Below are 19,132 nucleotides of genomic sequence, written 5' to 3'. Positions count from 1 at the left end.
TCATTGACAAAGCCATGCCCCTATAGTCAAGCTGATGACAAGCCTCTCTCAAACACTCTACAGGTGGCCCTTCTCTGGATGATAGGTGTACAGCCTGCTGCTATCCCTTACCCGAAACCTTTCTTTCCATTTTGGCAAGGGATCTGTCACAATTTAGGTTCTACGAGACATCAATGAAGGAAAACAGTGGAAGATCTCTTGCAATGCAAAATGTTGGAAAATAATTCTAAGGAGCCTGAGATTGAGTTTTCTTAGTATGTGATGTAACTGGTTTAATAGAGACTCTTTCTACATTCCTCTAGAACTGTGGATTCTTTGAGAATGTAAGAAGGTAGAGACCCTGAGAGGGGTATTAAGGAAAAAAAAGAGTCAAGGAAAACAGCAGATGGTTACCCTTATTTGTTCATCATATTTAATGGAGCGTCCACTCTCCCAATCAAATCCAAATCTCATCAGATGAATCACCAAGACACTAGGTAAAGACTTAATACATGTCCTTTTCACTGTTGTTCTCTGCAAGAAAGGTAAAAACTAGTTATCTTTACTAAGAAAAAATTTAAAAATAATCATGTAGATGAACTCCAAATTCATTAATTTCTAAGCAGTATTGAGAAAGTATACTACGTTGGGAGAGGTCAACTTGACTTGGGGGTCAACAAGACCCGAATTTGAACCTAGATTCTGCTGCTTACATGACACCTTGGGGAAATCACTTCTCTCTGGAACTCAGTTAAATGATATGGCTGAATTAAACAATTCCTCTCAGGAGGTCCCTTCCAAGTCTTAATCCTATGGCCCAATTCTTCTGAAAGGATCCAGAATTGCTGAGGAGTTTTCTGCCTGGAGGGGAGAAGGGGATAGGCCATGCTACCCAGGGAAAACTTCCCATTCCCGACTGAGGAATCCTAGTAAGAGGTAGAAAGGCATTAAATTGAATAGAAGCCAGGGCTCATAAATACAGTACCTTTTCTTTACACTTTTCACAGTAATAGGCATTACTCCCCTCTAGAACTTCACCTCTAACAAACTGGTCCAAAGAAATCTCCAGACTCTGACAAGAAGTAACACCAAGATTCAGAGCCATGAAAGCTTCTTCTCGCTCATACCTGAAATGCAAAGGGAAGAGTTGTGGAAGCTGCACTAGGGAAAGAGGAGGCTCCTGGGAGGGTTAGGGATACCAAGGCACAGCAGCTTCAGGACATGTATCTGCCCATCTTCTCAAGTGACTCCTGGGGCAGAAAGAGCTAAAATTCTAAATTATTAGGGAAATGGTAAGAAAGCATAGAATTGCACTTTCAAGTCTGGCCAAGAAAAACTAGAGAAAAGTCTCTGAAACATCTAGCAAACATAGATGCTAAGCCCTGGTAATAACCAGGGGGATATGTGAAAGTACAGGCCAAAAGCAAGGTGTGTCCTAGTCTTCACATCACAGGTCAGTGACAGGACTCATTATTCTTGTGGGAAAAAAATGGAAAAATCCAGGCAAGGTGAATGGCATAAAGTTAGGTGAATTCAGGACTGGTTGAATGGCCACTAATCAATCATTAGATACCTTCTTAGAAGGTCTCTAGTGGATGACCATTAGTTTGATCTTGTGCTATTGACATTTTTATCAATGACTTAGCACAATGGGCTTATGGAATTGGTCTACAGAGATCATGGAATTCCCACTAGGAAAGGACTACAGAAGCAGTCTACTTGAATCTATACTTATGATGAACAAGAATCATTCCTTTATAACATACTTGATAAGTGGTCACCTAGAAAACTGCTTGGAGATTTTCAGAGAGGGAGAAACCACCAACTCCTCATTAAACCTCACCTGGCCTTCACAATTTCCCCCCATTGCTCCTTTGGAGCCAAACCTCATGTGTTTCATTTTGTTTTCTGACAAGTCACTGAAAATACCCTTTTCCCCCTACTACTGCAAGAATGTTTTATAGATCTAAGGAAATGGTATCCATCTTTATTAAAGCTAAAGCCTTAAAGGTGGCCTTAACAAAGCAACTTCAAAAATGCAAGCGAAGGGAGGTCTGACTCTAGAGGAGGTCATCTGAAAGAGGGCCCCTCAGAGATAAGAGTATTACAGCAACCCCCTAAGGCCAATGGGATCAATGAAACACTGCATTGAGAAAGGAGTTGGGCCTAGAACTAGGAAAGAAAGAATCCCTTGCTCTCTTCTTTGTTCTGACTGAGTCTGAGACCATGTCCAGATCCAGAAGCCACATTTTAGGAGGACACATTTAAAGCAGGGGAAGGCCCCTAAGTCATGCTAGAGAACAAAACTTGTAGAAAGAAGGGGACATTTTTCTTTCAGAAAAGAGAGGACTGAGGGACAACATGACAGTTAGTTTTGACTCTTCTGAAAGGCTGTCATGTATAATAAGGATTAGGCTTATTCTATCAGACCCCAGAAGGCAGAGCCAGGACTAGTCAGAGGAAGCTGCCAGATACAAATTTGGGCATGATAAAAGGAAAATATTTTAACGATGACGGGTGTCCACCAATGGAATACTGGGCTCACTTGAAAGATGATGAGGTCTTCTACAGCTGCATGACTGCTAGGAGTCTAAGGCACATACAGAAATTATTATTGGACAAAATAGCCTTGGTGGTCTCTAACTCAGATGTTATACATAAAGAAGTCAATCACAGAAACAATCATAATACTTAGGTTTGATGACATAATTATTTTGTCATATACTATAGAGTAGTACTGGCAAAGGTTTTTGAGTTTGTGTGCCCAAACTGCAACCTCCAGCTGCCTTTGAGCACCGGCATTATCTGAGAGAGCAGAGGGAGGAAGTGCTCACTTTGGATGACTGGACGGAGGGGTGGGGCATGCAAAAAATATCCTCGGGAGCTGGCAAGAAGGGGAAAGGAGTAGCTTCCCTTATGCTGGCTCGGTACATGTGCCAATACTTCACCAACACTGGTATAGAGTGTGGTAAAAATTATATTTTTCTCATTCTTTTCCAATTTATGCCAAAATGCTGTTATTGAGAAAAGGTAAAAAAAAATATCTCAAAGTATACTGTGATAATCACAGAACTAGGAGAAGGAAACAAATCTTACGTGTTAAGCACTTTGCAAACATTATGTCATTTGTTCTCCACAACAACTTTTGGAGGGAGGTGCTATTATTATGTCCATTCCACAGTTAAGGAAACTAAGGCAGACAAATGACTTGCCAAATAGTATACCACAATTTCTTGGTAAGTCACTATTCTTAAAAAATATGCATTTTAACTCACCATTTTTGCTTAAGATTATAAGGTTAAAAATTCCTAAAAAGCATCACTTGAAATATGTCAATGCAGTGAAACCTTAGAAGTATGGGGTAAGTATAGACTGTACTAACCTGTGAGGACAGTCTTTACATATCTTCTGATCAGAGTAAATCCCCTGGAAAGTATTCTTAAATATCTGGTCTCGACCAATTTTCTGTAGAAAGTAAAAGTATTAGTTCTGTTCTTTGAACTTAAAGGTTAGGGCTACTTATTTGGTTCTGCTGAAATCAATCATTTCCCACTGCTATCTAGGATGTCAATAATGTGAGGGTAACATATTGGGGGGCATACCTGGTATCTTGTAAAAAGAAGGTTTCCACTTCTAAACCTCTTGCCACAACTACGAAGTTCATTATAAAAGGATAGAGGTGAGGGAGCCACCAGAAATAATGACGGGCAGATGGAGTTGAGGACAGGGAGGCCCATCTGCCTGGGTGGCCATGCCAACCCGCCTGGCTCCTCTCATGCTGTTTATGACCACCAACTCATAGGTGGCTAGACCTGTGGCAAATTCCTCTGAAGTCAAGATTTGCTTTGATATATTTTGATCAACCTTTCTAAGAGTTTTCCAGAGTTGAAATGAGGTACATTATAACATACTGATTTCCTTATCATAGAAAAGTACTCAAGTAGGGGCTGAACTTACTATCTGTCAAGTATGTTAGGGAAGGGATTCATGAACTAGGAAGGGGACTGGATTAAATAATGTCTTCAGTTACATCCAACTCAGATACTATATTTGTGGGCCAGTGGGGTGGCGAGATTATAAATTTAGTTTTAGATTAAGAGTCACTCTACTGGTCTGACTATAGAATGCTTTTGTTAAGTTTAGCTTTGATAAATCCTGATCATGACATATAGTTGGTCTTTAAAAACATTTTTTTTTTTTTTACTTTAAAACTCCTTCCTCTCCTAACAACTTGAAGGCAAAAAGGCAATGAGGTTAAATGACTTGCCTAGGGTTATAGCTAAGGAAGTATCTGAGGCATCTGATTTGAATAGGTCTTCTTGACACTAGGTCTGGCATTCTATCCACTGAGCCAACTAGCTACCTAGCTGGTGTTATTCTTCAGTTACCCTGATTCATATTTTTTCTTTAAAAAAACAAAACAAAACACAACTAATTTTAGAGGTATAGTTTATTTTTAGAACAACATGGTGAAATCAGCTGCTAGGTTCATTAGGAATCTTTTAAGGGGAAAAGTACAACTTATAAGATAGAGCATATCTTTTTGGGTTAAACCCAGAGCAGAGGCAGTGGGTGATGTAGTAAAAAAAGTGCCAAAGAAGTCCTGGGGAAGAACTCTGAATTTGCCACCATTCCTCTCTAGAATTATCTGAGTTGGACTCCATTATCTTGGTGATCTCTTTGAGTTCTACATCCCACGAGATGTGTTGCCATTTCTCATAGCAGTTGATCTGTACCTAGCACCTATCAGACTTTTCCATTAGACCCTTAGGACAGTCCAGGATCCTATGGAGTTCTGGCATCATAATCCCTATTTTATAGAAGAGGAAACTGAGATTGAAAGCAGGTGACTGATTGAGCCCTAGTCCTAGAAATAGCAAGGGTCAAAAATAGGATAAGGATGGAGGCCTCTATTAACTCCAAGTCTAGTGCTCTTATAATGATGAATCTATGCTTACTCTCCCAAATTTTGGTTTAGACAGTACTCCAAAATTAAGTTTTTTGGAAGTAGTTTTCAAAATTGGAAAATGAAGCTTTTATTTACCTTGAGGTATTCATCCATCTGATCGATGAGACTAGTAAAGAATTCATATGCATCCTGTTGTTCTCGAACATAAAGCTCTTTGTTCCACATCTTGAAAATCTATTTAAAATTCATTAGACATAAAATGTTTAATAAAAAGATTTCTAGAAAATTTAACTATCTGCATATCTATCCTTTGTTTTCTCACATACATACATACAAAAACAAAAATGGCCATGAACAAATCAGTCAGATGAAAAGATGACCAAGAAGCAGGGCAGAGATTGTTTGAAGGACAAATGTGGGCATACACAGTGAAGCATCCCACTGTCCTCCTGGCAGTGGTGAGCCATGGTTCTCTGTTGCTGTGCTCCTTGCAAGAGTGGAGGCAGCTTATCTGTGACATGACTGGTAGAGGGGTGAAATGTATAGTGATGAACATGGATGCTCTCTGTGAAAGCAAGGGATCAAACTCTGCCCTGGACTATTAAATCAACTGCCCCAACCTGAAGGAAGGAAATGGGAGTTTTACACTATTAAACCTTATAGAACAATAGAATGGTGTGATTTAAGTGTCTAGAGACATTGGAGTAGATTTAAGGGGAAGCAAACCATAATGTCAATGTCCAAGTCATGAGGCAAAATAAAAAGAAATAAAACTGTCTGGCCCACAAAAATAAATAAGGATTGTTTCTTTTCACATGCTGATTCTTAGAAGGAAAGTAGTGCCAAATGGTGGGTACAATAGTCTGAGTCATTTCTTTTTGAAGTAGTCATGCTAGTTCTGGTAAGACTGTTGATTAAGATTATGAGCTACCATGTTCAAAAAGCCATACCCACTGCCTATTTAAGCAGGAAAATAAATAAATAACATCAGAAAAATACCTTCCAAAAATTCTCAGGTACATAGTATTGCAGCTTGCTTTCCATCAAATGCCCAAAAAGGGACTGGACTTGATAGAACACACTATCATCTGGATTGTCCATATCATCATCAACGGAAAGTAAAGACTTTAAAAGGAAAATATTAAGTCAGACATACTGATGTTTAAAAAAATCATTTTTTCAGTTAGCAAAAATCCTCATTTTTCTACCTGCCTCCTACTCTGCACACCCTCACCCCCAACCTACTGAGAAAAAAAGAAACACAAAATCCCCAATTACAAATATGCACAGTTCAACAAAACTAATTTCCTCATTGGTCATATTCAAAAGATGTGTCTATGAGTTTCCTTCTGGGCCTTTGCCTCTATCAGGAGGAAGGCAGTCTGTTTTGATGATGAATCCCATTAGAATCATGAGGTTGGAGAGTACACTGATCAGTGTTATCCATTCTTTCTCATCTTTATTATTATTTAACAAGAGAATCTTAAAAAGGTGTTGCTGTTTTGATTCTCCAGACTGTAGTTTACACCTGATACAGAACTGGAGAGCTTAAAGAGTCCCCAGAGGCCACCTGGTCCAATCTCTACACAAAGGAATGCCCTTAGCAACGAACCTCTGTCTGAAGACTGCTGAGAAGGGGGAATACCACTCCAGCAGACCCCTCCCAAACAGCTTAGTCCACTCCCATTGGCAGCAAGTTTTTCCAGGCTTTAACTGGTCCCTTGTACTTCCTGATTGTATCATCTAAGGCCTCCACATAATAGTTGTCCAGATTCTTGGAAGACAACTATAATGTCCCATTCTCCCTTTCCTGTCTTTTTTCTAGGCTAAATATACATAGGCCCTTCAAATGATTTTTATGTCATGAACTTAAGGCCTTCCCCTCTCCTGGCTGCCCACCTCTGGAAGACACTCTCCAGATAATCAAGATCTTCCTTAAACCCTGGTGCATTGATGAACACAATCCTACAGATAAGACCTGATGTTGGCAGAGGATGTGAGATCATCACTGCCCTGTTCCTGAAAGCTCTGTCCCTCCTAATGCAGCTCAAGATTGTGTTAAGATTTTTTGGTTTTGATCTCACTTTTGCTGACTCATCCTGGGCTTGCAGTTCATGAAGACCTCCAGATTTTTCTCAGAACTTCTGCTATCTAGCCACAGCCCTCCCATCTTATATTTGTGTGGTTGGTTCTTTTTTTGGGTACCCAAACACAAGACTTTTTATTATCAGATACAGGCTAATGCTCTAGTTTGTTAAGATCCCTCCTGGTTCCTGACTGCCTCATCCTGTTCACTCCTTGTGCCATCCTGCAGACATTTATTCAAGACACTGATGAACATGGCCATATTATCACCTAGGTGACTGACTCTCAAGATTCACCAAGATTCTCTGAGCACTGACTGTGGCCAGTTCTGATTCTCTCTGAATGCGCTGTGGTCTAATGCTCATCTCTTCCTCCCACACTTGGTCAGAAGCCTTGTTCACCTTTTCAGTGATGGCTTTTTAGTAATGGGAGTGGAGGAGAGAACACCGAACTTGGAGCCAGGGGTCTCGGCTCTTTATTGCCAACTGTGTAAAGTGGTACTAACTTTCCTAATCTATAAAAGGATGTGTCAACAACCAGTTTGGCACATCTCACAGTGAGGATCAGTTAAGATAACAGACATAAGCATGTTGGAAACTTGAAATTAAGGTGGTTATAATGAAGTTTAAAGGATAAATAATCAATCATAAGGAATAAGTACATCATTACAGGTTGTACTGAAATCTCAATCTGGTTTTAGTCAAATTCCAGTTCTATTATTTACTAGTCTGAGGTTGTGGATAAGACTTGCATTTTCTCATTTCTGAGAGGAAGGCCCTAAACTTAATGGCAATCTCTAAGGGCCTTTCCAACCCTAAATCTGCCTAAGTCCTTTTAAAATAGAGCAATTCTACAAATAAGAATTTCAAAGACTTATAATTATTGAATAATTTTTTTCAAGGTCCCTAGTCATAGGATGTCAAGAGGAGATTCCACTATTAATCTTGGAATTAATGAATGACTGCATAAATTCATCTGACATTCAGGCAGCATTTACATAACAGAGAATAGGTTGAGACTTTTCCATAGTTCTAAACTGATGCCTGGAATCATGACCCAAATGCACTTATTAGCTATTGTTACTATCTACTCCTTCAAATACAGAAAAGTTTTTGATCAAACTATTAAGAGTGGAAATGAGAGGGCAGAAAGGAGATAACCTCAGGGAGCCCAGGTTGCATATAGAGCTGCTGGAAAACTGCATTCATGTAGCATGTGGCCCCACCATTCTTGAGCCCCACGAATCCCGAAAGGGAGCGGCTGTCCACTGGGGGAAGATACTAAAGAGAGAAGAGAGGAAGCATCAGTAGGGAGGCAGAATAGGCTTCTTTTCAACACCACCCAACAATCTACTTAAGAAATTGTCACCCATGAAATGGTGATGATGGTCCTTAACATTTTGCTATGTCAGCCTATTCCCTGCTCCTCCCTGCCCTTGTCCCTCTAAGGTTTATTTAAAAGAACAAATGTTGGAGGCAGCTGGGTGGCTCAGTGGATTGAGAGTCAGGACAAGAGACAGGAGGTCCTGGGTTTGAATCTGGCCTCAGACACTTCCTAGCTAGGTGACCCTGAGCAAGTCACTTAACCCCCACTACCTAGTCCTTACCACTAGAAGGTAAGCGTTAAAAAAATTAATTAAAGTAACAAATGTTTCCATAAGACAAAACAGTTCCCATAGTCTTCTGGAATAGCTTTAATTGATGTAAGGAATTACATCACAAAGCTTCACATTTTAACAACAAATTTCCACATAAGTTTTTCTTAAGTTATATGCTCCAAATTGTCTCCCTCCATTCTTCCCTCCTCCCTCTCAGAGCTGACAAGCAATTTAATCTGGGTTAAACATATATTATCATGTAAAACATATATTATCATATAAAACATATTTCCATATTATTCAATTTTATAAGTGAATAATCTTATAAAACTAAAATGTCAAAATAAAAATCCAAATAAACATGTGATAAATCATATGCTTTCATCTGCATTCCTAGTCCAATAGTTCTTTCTCTAGGGGTGGATAGCATGCTTTTTTTGTAAGTCCAGATTCACATTTTAATCAAGATCTCAAACATCTTATGAAAAATTAAATACTTAGAGGTCATTAATGAATGATATTACTAGGGAGTTTAGGGATACGAATATTCATCAGAAATTTGAGCCAGTGGAACAGGAAGATAAGAGTGCAGAGCTTTCCCAAGGTCCAAATATCACTGTTGGCACCTCCTGGTTTTGTGACACTGAGCAAAGCATGTAATTTCTCAGTGGCCCAGAAGACTCTAAGACTGAGTTACTGACTGGTGTCAGTAGGGAGAATTGGGAGCAACCTCACACCACTACAAGTGATTCTCCTGGTTCTGTTCATCTACTATGCATCAATCCAGATAAGTCTTCCGGGGATTCTTGAATCCACTTCCATTCTTGTTTCTTAGGGCACAAGAGTATTTGTTGCACTCAAAAGAAAAGGGTAAAGCTTAATAAAAAATAGCTTACAATTATAAACCCAAAACAAATGAACTAAAATATTTCTCAATTTTGGACCCATGTTCAAATATATGGTGACAACGAATGTATCATGGTAGTGTATTTTCTATTCTAAGGAAAAGATGTTCAATAAGAGGCCTGATTTAGACTGCATTCAAATTAACATTTGATCTATGAGATGGATGTTTACCCAAGAAAATTTTATTATGTACCTACTGTGAGAAATACACTTGGTAGAATGTTTTAAAATTTGGCAATATCATTTAAAATGGCTCTCAGTTTATGCCCTTTAAGAAGTCTTCATTTTCACTTCTTTGAAGATAAAAAAGCTCAGTGTACAAAGCAGTGAGTGATCCAAGGGACATCCAGGAAAAAAAACAACAACTATTTTACAAAGGGAAATATACTAATGAGAAGATTATTTTGGAAATGTTTTTTCCTTTTGAGTTCAAGTAGTGTCCTTTAGGAATTTAAAGGTAATAACTGAATGATTTTGTTAATGTGATTGGCAAATGGCAATTGCTAAGTGTCTTTTGTCTTTACAAGCACATACAAGTGAAAGATGAAAAACCATGCATTTTTGTTATTGCATGGGGAGGGGAAGCAAGAGGGGGAGGAAACGGAGTAATCCTTTATATAGCATCTACTCTGTGCCAGGCATTACATTCAGTGCTTTACAAGTATTATCTCATTTGATCCTTATAACAATCCAGCAAGAATAGTTATTATGTCCTGTTATTATGACTACTTCACAGTTGAGGAGACAGAGATAAAGTGACTTGCCCAGGATCATCCATGTCTGAGGCAAGATTTGAACTCAGGTCTTCCTGAGTCTGTCTAATGGGGCACCACCTAGCAGCCTTGTAACAACAGTAGATTCTTTTTTTTCCCCCCCAGCTAGCATGTATATATTCTCATTTAATGCTAAATAAAGTGAAATGTAATACGGATACTCACATCAAACTCCTTGGTGAGAGCAGGGTCAGGTTGGTGGTGCATAGAAAGTAGCTCTTTCGTAATAATCTGAAGATTGGAGGGGGAGCTATCAGCCAACATTACCAGAACTTCATAAGCTGCCAACCGACTGTTCACAGTACTACATCTAAAAAAGAAAAGATTAGTGATCTGTTTCAAGAACAAATCATCTGCTTAAATATTTTTAAATTATTGTTTAAAAAAATTGAATATCCTTATTTTACCCAGGCTGGCTGTACAGAGGCTACACAAGGGCCAATGGAAGCTTTGACTTGCTATTTCTGATATGGGGCTAGTTTGCCTCTCCTGATGTAGCCCTGCTGGACCCCAGCTCTGGGAAGTTCACCATATTAATGCCCAACTAGGTATGGACCTGTGATAAATTGCTCCCACTATAGCTTATAACTCCCAAAGTTCAAGAGACCCAGAGTCTCAGCATCCTCACAACCAACTAAATATTCTTTTTAAAAAAATCAAACAGATATTTGAAAAAAGATTAAATTATTATTAGATAATAAACTTCAAGACAGCAAATTATAAAGTAAAAGTAGGCAGCGGGCATTTAAGAAATGGTTACAGAACTGAATACATGGGATCCAAATAGAGGACTGTAATAACCTGGATAAGCAATCTAATTTTGGAGTGTCAATAAAAAAGCCTCTTTGGAAAGCAGTCTTGTGACAAGAAATAGTAAACATTTCCTAAGTAACCCAACAAGGCTCTAACCGCTTTGTAACTGACAGTGCCAGTCTATTACCAGTTTTATAGAGAAAGAGTCAGAGATATTAAAGAACACTACTGAGGGAATGGCTATGGGCTTAATAAGTGGACAATTCCTGTGCTATTAAAAGCAAGGTAGGCATCAGTATCAGATAGCATATAGTGCTCTGATACTTTAAACCAGTGATTCCCAAAGTGGACGCTACCGCCCCCTGGTGGGTGCTGCAGTGATCCAGGGAGGCGGTGATGGCCACAGGTGCATTTATCTTTCCTATTAATTGCTATTAAAATTTTTAAAAAATTAATTTCCAAGGAGCTAAGTAATATTTTTTTTCTGGAAAAGGGGCAGTAGGCCAAAAAAGGTTTGGGAACCTCTGCTTTAAACCAAAAAAATTAAGTAGAAGAAATAAGTACAAATTAGAAGGTACATTTCTTACCACTTTTACATAGACATTCAATTCAAAGCAAAAGGTCATTAAATAGTATTCTGTATGTTACCCAAAACATAAAAAATGGTAAGAAAAAAACCCAGAAAAACCTCCATTTGTCCTTAAGAGCTTCCGGTCTCAAAGGAAAACTAAGCTAGAAGAGGTAATGTGGATAGGACAGAGTTCTTAAACCCAAGGTGCACAGAAGCCACCCTCTTTTAGGCTTAGAAGATCACAGATTTAGGGCTGGTAGGGTTCTCGAAGGCCATCACTATAACTGACTTATTTTTTGATACAGGATACAGAAAAGTTAGGTGAGTTGTCCAAGGTCACAGAGATAAAGTTTTCTCTTAAATACCTGTATTTATTAATTTTTATCCCATTTCTATTTCACAACCATTTACTGTGAATTCCACTCCTTTTTGTTGTTGTTGGGAGGGGTGGGCATTTTGAGTTTCTTTTTTCTTTTTGATCTGGTGTTAGCTATGGGTTGTGTTTATAGAAGGTAACAAAAGGTCCTTGGGAAACAAGTCCTTTCAACTCCTATTACATATTCTGTTCTTGCCAGATTGCTCAGGTCTTCTTGGGCCAAAAATGTGAGCTCTCTCTGTGCTTTCTTTGGTCTCCTATACAGAGGATCATGTGAATGCACACACAAAGATAGTTAATTATGCTTTCCCATTTGTAAAGTTTTGCCTAAAAGTTGATTATAATGGGAACAAGAGTTTCAAAGTAGAATTTTGATTCCAACTGAATATATATTGTGTGTATTTTCCATACTTTGGATGAAAGTCCTGCTGACTGATGGCGGCACTGCCTGCTGGAGAATGACTGTTTAAAATAATCCTAGAAGCCCGGAAAAGGAAGTCGTCTAATAATGGTTTGATAAGTGATGACCCTGGAAGAGAGCACATTATTTGCAGTGAGGACCAAAAGAGACCTCTGGATTGAGTAAAAAACAAAAACAAACAAACCAAAAAAAAAACCCCCCAAACTATCTTACACTTTTCACACTCCCAAAGACAGATGTGGCAAGTAAGAGTGATATATTGCTAGGTTCTACTTATTCTTATCTTTTCCTGCAATTTTTTTTCTTTTTTTTCCTTTTTTTCCTTTTCCTGCAATTTTAAGTCATCAGTCATTAATAACAGATGATATAAAATCCTCAACACAGTAACATTCTACAGAAAATACCAAGTCTTAATCTGATCTGCACTAAAGATCTAGCTGATTTCCTGCTACCTAAAGTACCAATTTTCACTGAAATATTTAGTATCTAACTCATTTTATTTTTCCAAAATAGACGCTAACCTATATTAATAAGCTGAGAACTGAAATATTCTGCAATCTGGTAGTCTAAGGTAATAATTGTAATAATTACCAAGCATTTCTTTCTCTGCTCCACAGAGTGAAAGAAGGGTCTTGATGAGCCTTAAATGTCCTGCTAATAAAATGTTGTCAGCTTCACTGGTTTCACATTCAGCTGTACGATTAGGTTCAAAATTATCTAGCCAAGTAATTTCATCTTCTAGCATGGTAGCTGGACTGATCTTTAACTGATCCATTTCTGAAGCTAGAAAGAGAAAAGCATAAAAAGTAAGATTTAATTTATAAGACCTTTGTTTTAGACTGTTAAAAGCATAGGGAGGATATGATGGTACCTTAAATTCACTGCACCCAAACCAAACTTAGGATATCTACAAAACTTTCCCCACCAATTTAGCCCCTCTTTCAGACTGCTTTATCTCTGCCAGAGGTATCACCGTATCCTGGAGTTGTCTTTAAATTGCCTTTTCCCATCATATCCAGGCAGTGGCCAATTCCTACCAATTTTCTAGCAACTATTCTTACCACAGCATAAATCCTTATTAACATAAACCCAAGCTAGTGTAATAATAGCCTGTATCTTACTATATCCCTCTTTCCCTTCCAATATATGTTAAACTCATACCTTGTTCTAGTCCCCTTGACACTATCCTACCCTACCCTCTCTGGTCAGTATAATAAGTTTATAAGGAGCCAGTATAAAGTAACAATAGCAGGAAATAAGATTGCAATGGGGAATCTAGAAGTTAAATACAAACCATCTCAAAGACCAAAAGAGCATAATTTGCAAATTGTATCTATTATTAATCAAAAATTCCAGCCTGAGAATATGTCCTAAATTAGGGGAAGCCTAAATATTCAGGCTTTGCCAACTGGGGGCTTTTGGTCTTGGGGTCTGTTTTCTCCCTTGCAAAATGAGGATAATACCTGGTAGGACCTACTTCATGGAGCTGTTAGAAACAAATGGGGTAGTAATATATAATATATGCACGTAAAGACCTTTATAGACTTCAGAGCACTAGAACAATGTTTGCTCTATTGATTACATCAAGATATCGAACACCATTTACTCCTCATGTAGTTGTTGAAGGCCCTTCCCACTCGGGTCCCTTGTACTTCTGGTTCCATTTCACATGAACTCCTTACCATGCCTGAGAGTGAGTACTAAGCCTGGCAATCCCAGAGAACAAACCCCTCTCCCCAATCACTTCTATCTGCTCCTTCCTTCCTTCCATCAGTCTCAACCCTGCTATAGAATGTCCCATTCCAGATTTGTCTGCTTCTCCTACTGTGCCCTTTGGAATGCTCAAACTTCCTCTCTTTTATTTCCATCTGCTTGCAACTAGTATGACCTAATTTGTTACCCGATCCAGATTCTGGAGCCATTATCTCCCAGCCTCCAGGACTTCTCATTTCTTAATTAGTTCATTGCTGGGCTTACAATGTTTCTGTCCACCTTAACTTCTGCTTTTACTCTAGGGCTGTGTTGGCAAATCTAAGGCATGTGTGCCAGAGGGGGCTGCTCCCCTCCTCCTCTCCACTTGGGGTTGAGGGCATTTCTCTTATCACTGGGCCCCTCTGCCCAGCAGCCCAATGGGAACACTTCCTCCCTTCTCTGTCTGGGGTAAAGCCAGAGGGGTGGGTAGTTGTGGGGCACAGGGCTAGGGGCTCACATGCGACATGAGGGTTGCAGTTTGGGCACTCAAGTCTAACAGGTTTGCCATCACTGCTCTAGGGGACTTCGATGCATTCCCAAATGCTGTTCCCTTAAACATTCTAAATTCCCAAGTCTTTAATTTACTTAATTCTCATGACTTCCTCCTCCACTACCCCTAATGTCAATATACAACACCAAATCCAAGGATGACAATAGCCTTAATTTCGGCCACCATCCACAAGCATACCATACATAACCATCCTTAGGAATTCTAAATTCCAATAGCCAACCAAAATCTTTTCTCTCTTCATCCCTGCCTATGCCCCAATTCTAACTTATACTTCGTGTTGTGTTCCTGTGACTTCCACCTTTCAGAACCCTGAGGACTTTATCAGGCCATCCTTCTTAATGTAACCACAATTCCTTCTTTCTCCAATCTTGATCACTTGGTGAACTAGTTCAATTTGACACTGTCATTAATTTTCAAATAGCCGGTCTCATTGTCCTGACACTGACCATGCCTCACCAAAACTTCTGGATTATTTCCACTATTTGTTTTCTTAACTTCTCATGTGATGCTGAATGGAAGCTGCAGCAACAATGTGGACTGGGGTCAATACAAATTGATGCTAGCTAATTTCAATGGACCTCACATAGCAAGGTAATCCTAGTTTTTCTCCTTCACGAATTTCTTCTCCCATTCACCATGGTAGCCTGCCTGCCCCAAACTGCCTCTTCTTTCCTGATTCCCACAGAACCTTCCCAACCTCTGCTGAGGACTTCGCTTTAGGCACACATAAAATTAAGGTCATTCACTAAGAACTCCATTCTTTCCTTCTGATTTCACCTCCAATTTATACCCTCCTCTACTCCTATCTCTAATGATGAAGGTCAATCCCTCTACATGGACCCTCAAGCTCATCCCCTCCTGACTTCTTCCAGAGTTCCCAAGAGTAATCAACCTTCTCTCCAATCTTCAGTTTCTCTCCATCTGCTAGATTCTTCCCAGTGGCTACAAACAAACCCAAATCTTCCTCATTCTTAAAAAAAACTCCTTTGATCTGATCATCCCTGCTCTTACTCTTTCCCCTTCTCAACCAAACTCCTTGAAAGACCTGACTATACTTATAACACCACTTACTCTCACATCTGATTCTAACCACTTGCAGTTTAGCTTTCAATATTCTCGTTCAACTGAAATTGTTCTTGCTAAAATCACCAATGACCTAAAACATGGGAGCTCCATCTCAAGGCCTTTTCTCCATTGTTATCCTATTGAATGTTGGAGCAGATGGCACTGACGACCACCCTTCTCATAAAACCCTCACTTCCCTAACTACTGGTGCCTTTGCATTTAACTACATGGTTTACATTTGCAGCATGTCATTTGTTTTTTTCCTGATGCTATCTCCTGCCTTCCAGCCTGAGAGTCCAGGAGACTTTGGGGAGAATGCCTCTGTTCCTAAGGCAGCTCTCCCTTCTTTATGTCTCTGGGAGACAGAATGAAGCACTTTGCTGCCATTTCTGACATATTTGGGCATGTGTAATTCCATATTATAGCTGGGCACAGATAGCATCCTCTGGCAGTCTGACTGGTGTCCTAGATGGTCAGGACTTGTTAAACATTTGCTGATGCCAAGGCATAAAATTCCCAGAGTATTCAGTGTTCTTTGCAGGAAGTCAATCGGGCTATCATTTTATTTTAGCAAGACCTAAGCTAGGCCCCAGGAACCACAGGAGGAGTTAAGTTTCACGGGCTAACTCAGACCCAACATGCCAAGGACTCACAACAGTGGCATCAAATTGCTTGCTCCTATAAAAGTCACACCATCATCCAAGCCAATAATCCTTTAAGTTCTTAAAATGTCTACCTGACCCCTTCCTTACACCTATTCACTGTGTCCTCATGACAAACTCATAGTGTAGATGTTATAGGCTAAATCAGTGATTCCCAAAGTGGGCGCCACCACCCCCTGGTGGGTGCTGCAGCGATCCAGGGGAGCGGTGATGGCCACAGGTTTTAACTTTTTTTGTATTACATTCTATTCTGAGTTCAATAAATAGTTTCATAATTTAAAAGTTCAATGTTTCTAATTTACACCTTTCTTTACTATATTTTATGAAAAAGGTAGAAACATTATTCTTTCCTATTAATTGCTATTAAATTTTTTTTTAAAACCCTTAACTTATGTGTATTGGCTCCTAGGTGGAAAAGTGGTAAGGGTGGGCAATGGAGGTCAAGTGACTTGCCCAGGGTCACACAGCTGGGAAGTGTCTGAGGCCAGATTTGAACCTAGCACCTCCCGTCTCTAGGCATGATTCTCAATCCGCTAAGCTACCCAGCTGCCCCTCCATGCTATTAAAATTTAAAAAAAAAAAATTAATTTCCAGGGGGCGCTAAGTAATATTTTTTCTGGAAAGGGGGTGGTAGGCCAAAAAAGTTTGGGAACCACTGGGCTAAATCAACAAGGCTCTGACAGGCCCTCAGGGGCTCACCAAGATGGCAAGTATGGAGGTGAATGTGACCCCAGTGCAGTAGCCTGTCCATGGTCCCCCTGTATTACTCACATACATCCTTTCCCATTTCAGGAAAGAATAGAATTCAAGGATAGGCAAAAAGTATTTTTTCCCATCTGGCACACAGTGTGATGGCAAATAGAAAGCTTTCATTATGCTGTCTGACCTCATTTGGGAGAAATGGGTAGCTGCTAGCCCTATGAGGACAGGGACCACATCCTATCCAAGTTCAGTGTCACATTCTGCATCCTTTTCTGACATTTGCAACAAGTGGTACAAGCCCTACAAACTTCCTTGGACCCCAAATCCCCAATTCTTCATTGTTGCATGTTTTGGGGAAGTCACAGACTAAGATTTTTCACTAATTCTGGTATCCTCAATGTTTGATCAGACTAAGGCCAGGGAAATTAGGAGTGGGTGACAATAAACCCAAAATGTAATTTTAGCCAATGGCCTCAGTTCATACTCAGTTCAATGGCCTCTTCATACCCATTATCAGCTATGAATGTGCAAAACAGACTCATCTGAATGACTCTTCTGGCTACAAATTTGCCCAATTTTGGTTGGGGTACTAGGAAAATGAAGAGGAAACAAAGGGGATGTTATACTGTAAGGGAATTTCCAAAATAGAAGAGGGAACAAAAGTAAATGATCTAAACAATAACATATGAATAGGTTAATGATAATAGACTACATATTAATTTGAAAAGTTTTTCATGATTCCCTAGTTATGCAACAAAAACTCAGTTTGCATATTTTAAAAGTTGTTAATCTTTCAAGCAATACACAAACAACAATTTCAAGGTCTAGGGAGGCAGAAGTGGAAATGAGAGAAAATATAGAAAAACCCTATCTCCTCACTTATGACTATCTCATATACTTTGTAATTTCATGATTATGTTTTTTTAAAAAGTCAAATATAACTTACTTGTCAGGTCATCCAGTAACTGGCATCTCAGATCAAAATATTCCATACATTGAGACAAGAGCCTAAAAAAAAAAAAAAAAGAAGTCACTGTCACTAATGAGAACTAGTTTTAAAAGTAAAGCTAGCTTTCATGAAACAATGAAGTTTTCCTATAATGAGGTGATAAGAAATATGATCAAGCTATTTTCCTAAGTATAAAGGAGCCATTTTTGACATTTTCCTACCTGCAGAGGTCATCAAGAAGCATTTCCTTAAAAACAAAATCCTGCCTTAAAAGATAGGGAGAATAAAATCTCACCAAGGTCACTGAACTGAAAAGGTCAGTATGTCTTTTGTACACTAAAGAAATGGAGACAATTATTATGATAGAGGACAGCAAAAACCTAACACTCGGCCCATTCACATGAAAAGAAGCAGGGTTGATTTGTGCTTTGAGAAGGCTCCAAATCCTTCACAAATTGTAAAAGAAGGCCATAAATAACTCACAGAAGAATTCTACATATATTTCCTTAATAGCCCTTTGACATCTAAAATCTAAATTGATTCTAAAGGTACAGGAACCACTGGTGAGTTCTCTGTACCTCACACATGCACAGACTAATTCTCTATCACCCTAGCTATAGAAAATACCAGTGTCCCTGCACTGGTCCTTAAGGCTCCTTTCTCCACCTTTTCCTCCACTCTTTGTGAGTCATCTCCCTCATTTGACCATGAGCTCCCCGAGGGCAGGGGTTGTCTTTGCCTCTTTGCATCCCTAGCACTTAGTACAGAGCCTGGCACATAGTAGGAGCTCAATGAATTTGCTTGAACTCTGACTGGTTCTGGTCAGACCTGTGCTTTGGAAAGGTCACTGTGTCAGCTGAGTGGAGGCTGGACTGGCATGGTGTGAAAGAGAATTCTTTGCTCTATTGTCTATCCTGAGTTAAGCTAACTTAAGTACCTCACTAGATTGTGATGACAGGATTAACTCTCCTTTGTCCACCTTCTGATTGAATCAACACAAGCTTGAACTAGGTGGAGGAACTCACGATCCACTTAGTGAATTCACACCCTCAGAAACTCAATCAGCCAGGATGAGTATTCACCTCTCCAGAAGATAAATTTTAGAAAATTCACACCCTTAG

The 19,132-nt window shown here is 39.4% G+C and overlaps 1 protein-coding gene across 1 annotated transcript in view; it reads right to left on the bottom strand.

The window, feature by feature from the left end:
- The window catches only part of USP24 (ubiquitin specific peptidase 24), a 185,993-nt gene that overhangs the window by 34,635 nt on the left and 132,226 nt on the right, over positions 1–19,132 (bottom strand). The window contains exons 40-49 of the mRNA XM_044674790.1: positions 18,009–18,070; positions 12,962–13,153; positions 12,361–12,478; positions 10,415–10,559; positions 8,134–8,253; positions 5,888–6,013; positions 5,024–5,122; positions 3,362–3,444; positions 965–1,106; positions 394–513 (exon numbers count right to left, since the gene is read on the bottom strand). Coding sequence (XP_044530725.1) covers positions 394–513; positions 965–1,106; positions 3,362–3,444; positions 5,024–5,122; positions 5,888–6,013; positions 8,134–8,253; positions 10,415–10,559; positions 12,361–12,478; positions 12,962–13,153; positions 18,009–18,070 — 1,207 coding nt within the window. The remainder of the gene's footprint in view (positions 1–393; positions 514–964; positions 1,107–3,361; positions 3,445–5,023; positions 5,123–5,887; positions 6,014–8,133; positions 8,254–10,414; positions 10,560–12,360; positions 12,479–12,961; positions 13,154–18,008; positions 18,071–19,132) is intronic.

The sequence above is a fragment of the Gracilinanus agilis genome, chromosome 4 (genome assembly GCF_016433145.1).
Source record: "Gracilinanus agilis isolate LMUSP501 chromosome 4, AgileGrace, whole genome shotgun sequence".
In the NCBI taxonomy this organism is placed as follows: domain Eukaryota; kingdom Metazoa; phylum Chordata; class Mammalia; order Didelphimorphia; family Didelphidae; genus Gracilinanus; species Gracilinanus agilis.
Note: the sequence above shows the minus strand (reverse complement) of the source record. Positions and strands in the feature narration are given on the sequence as shown.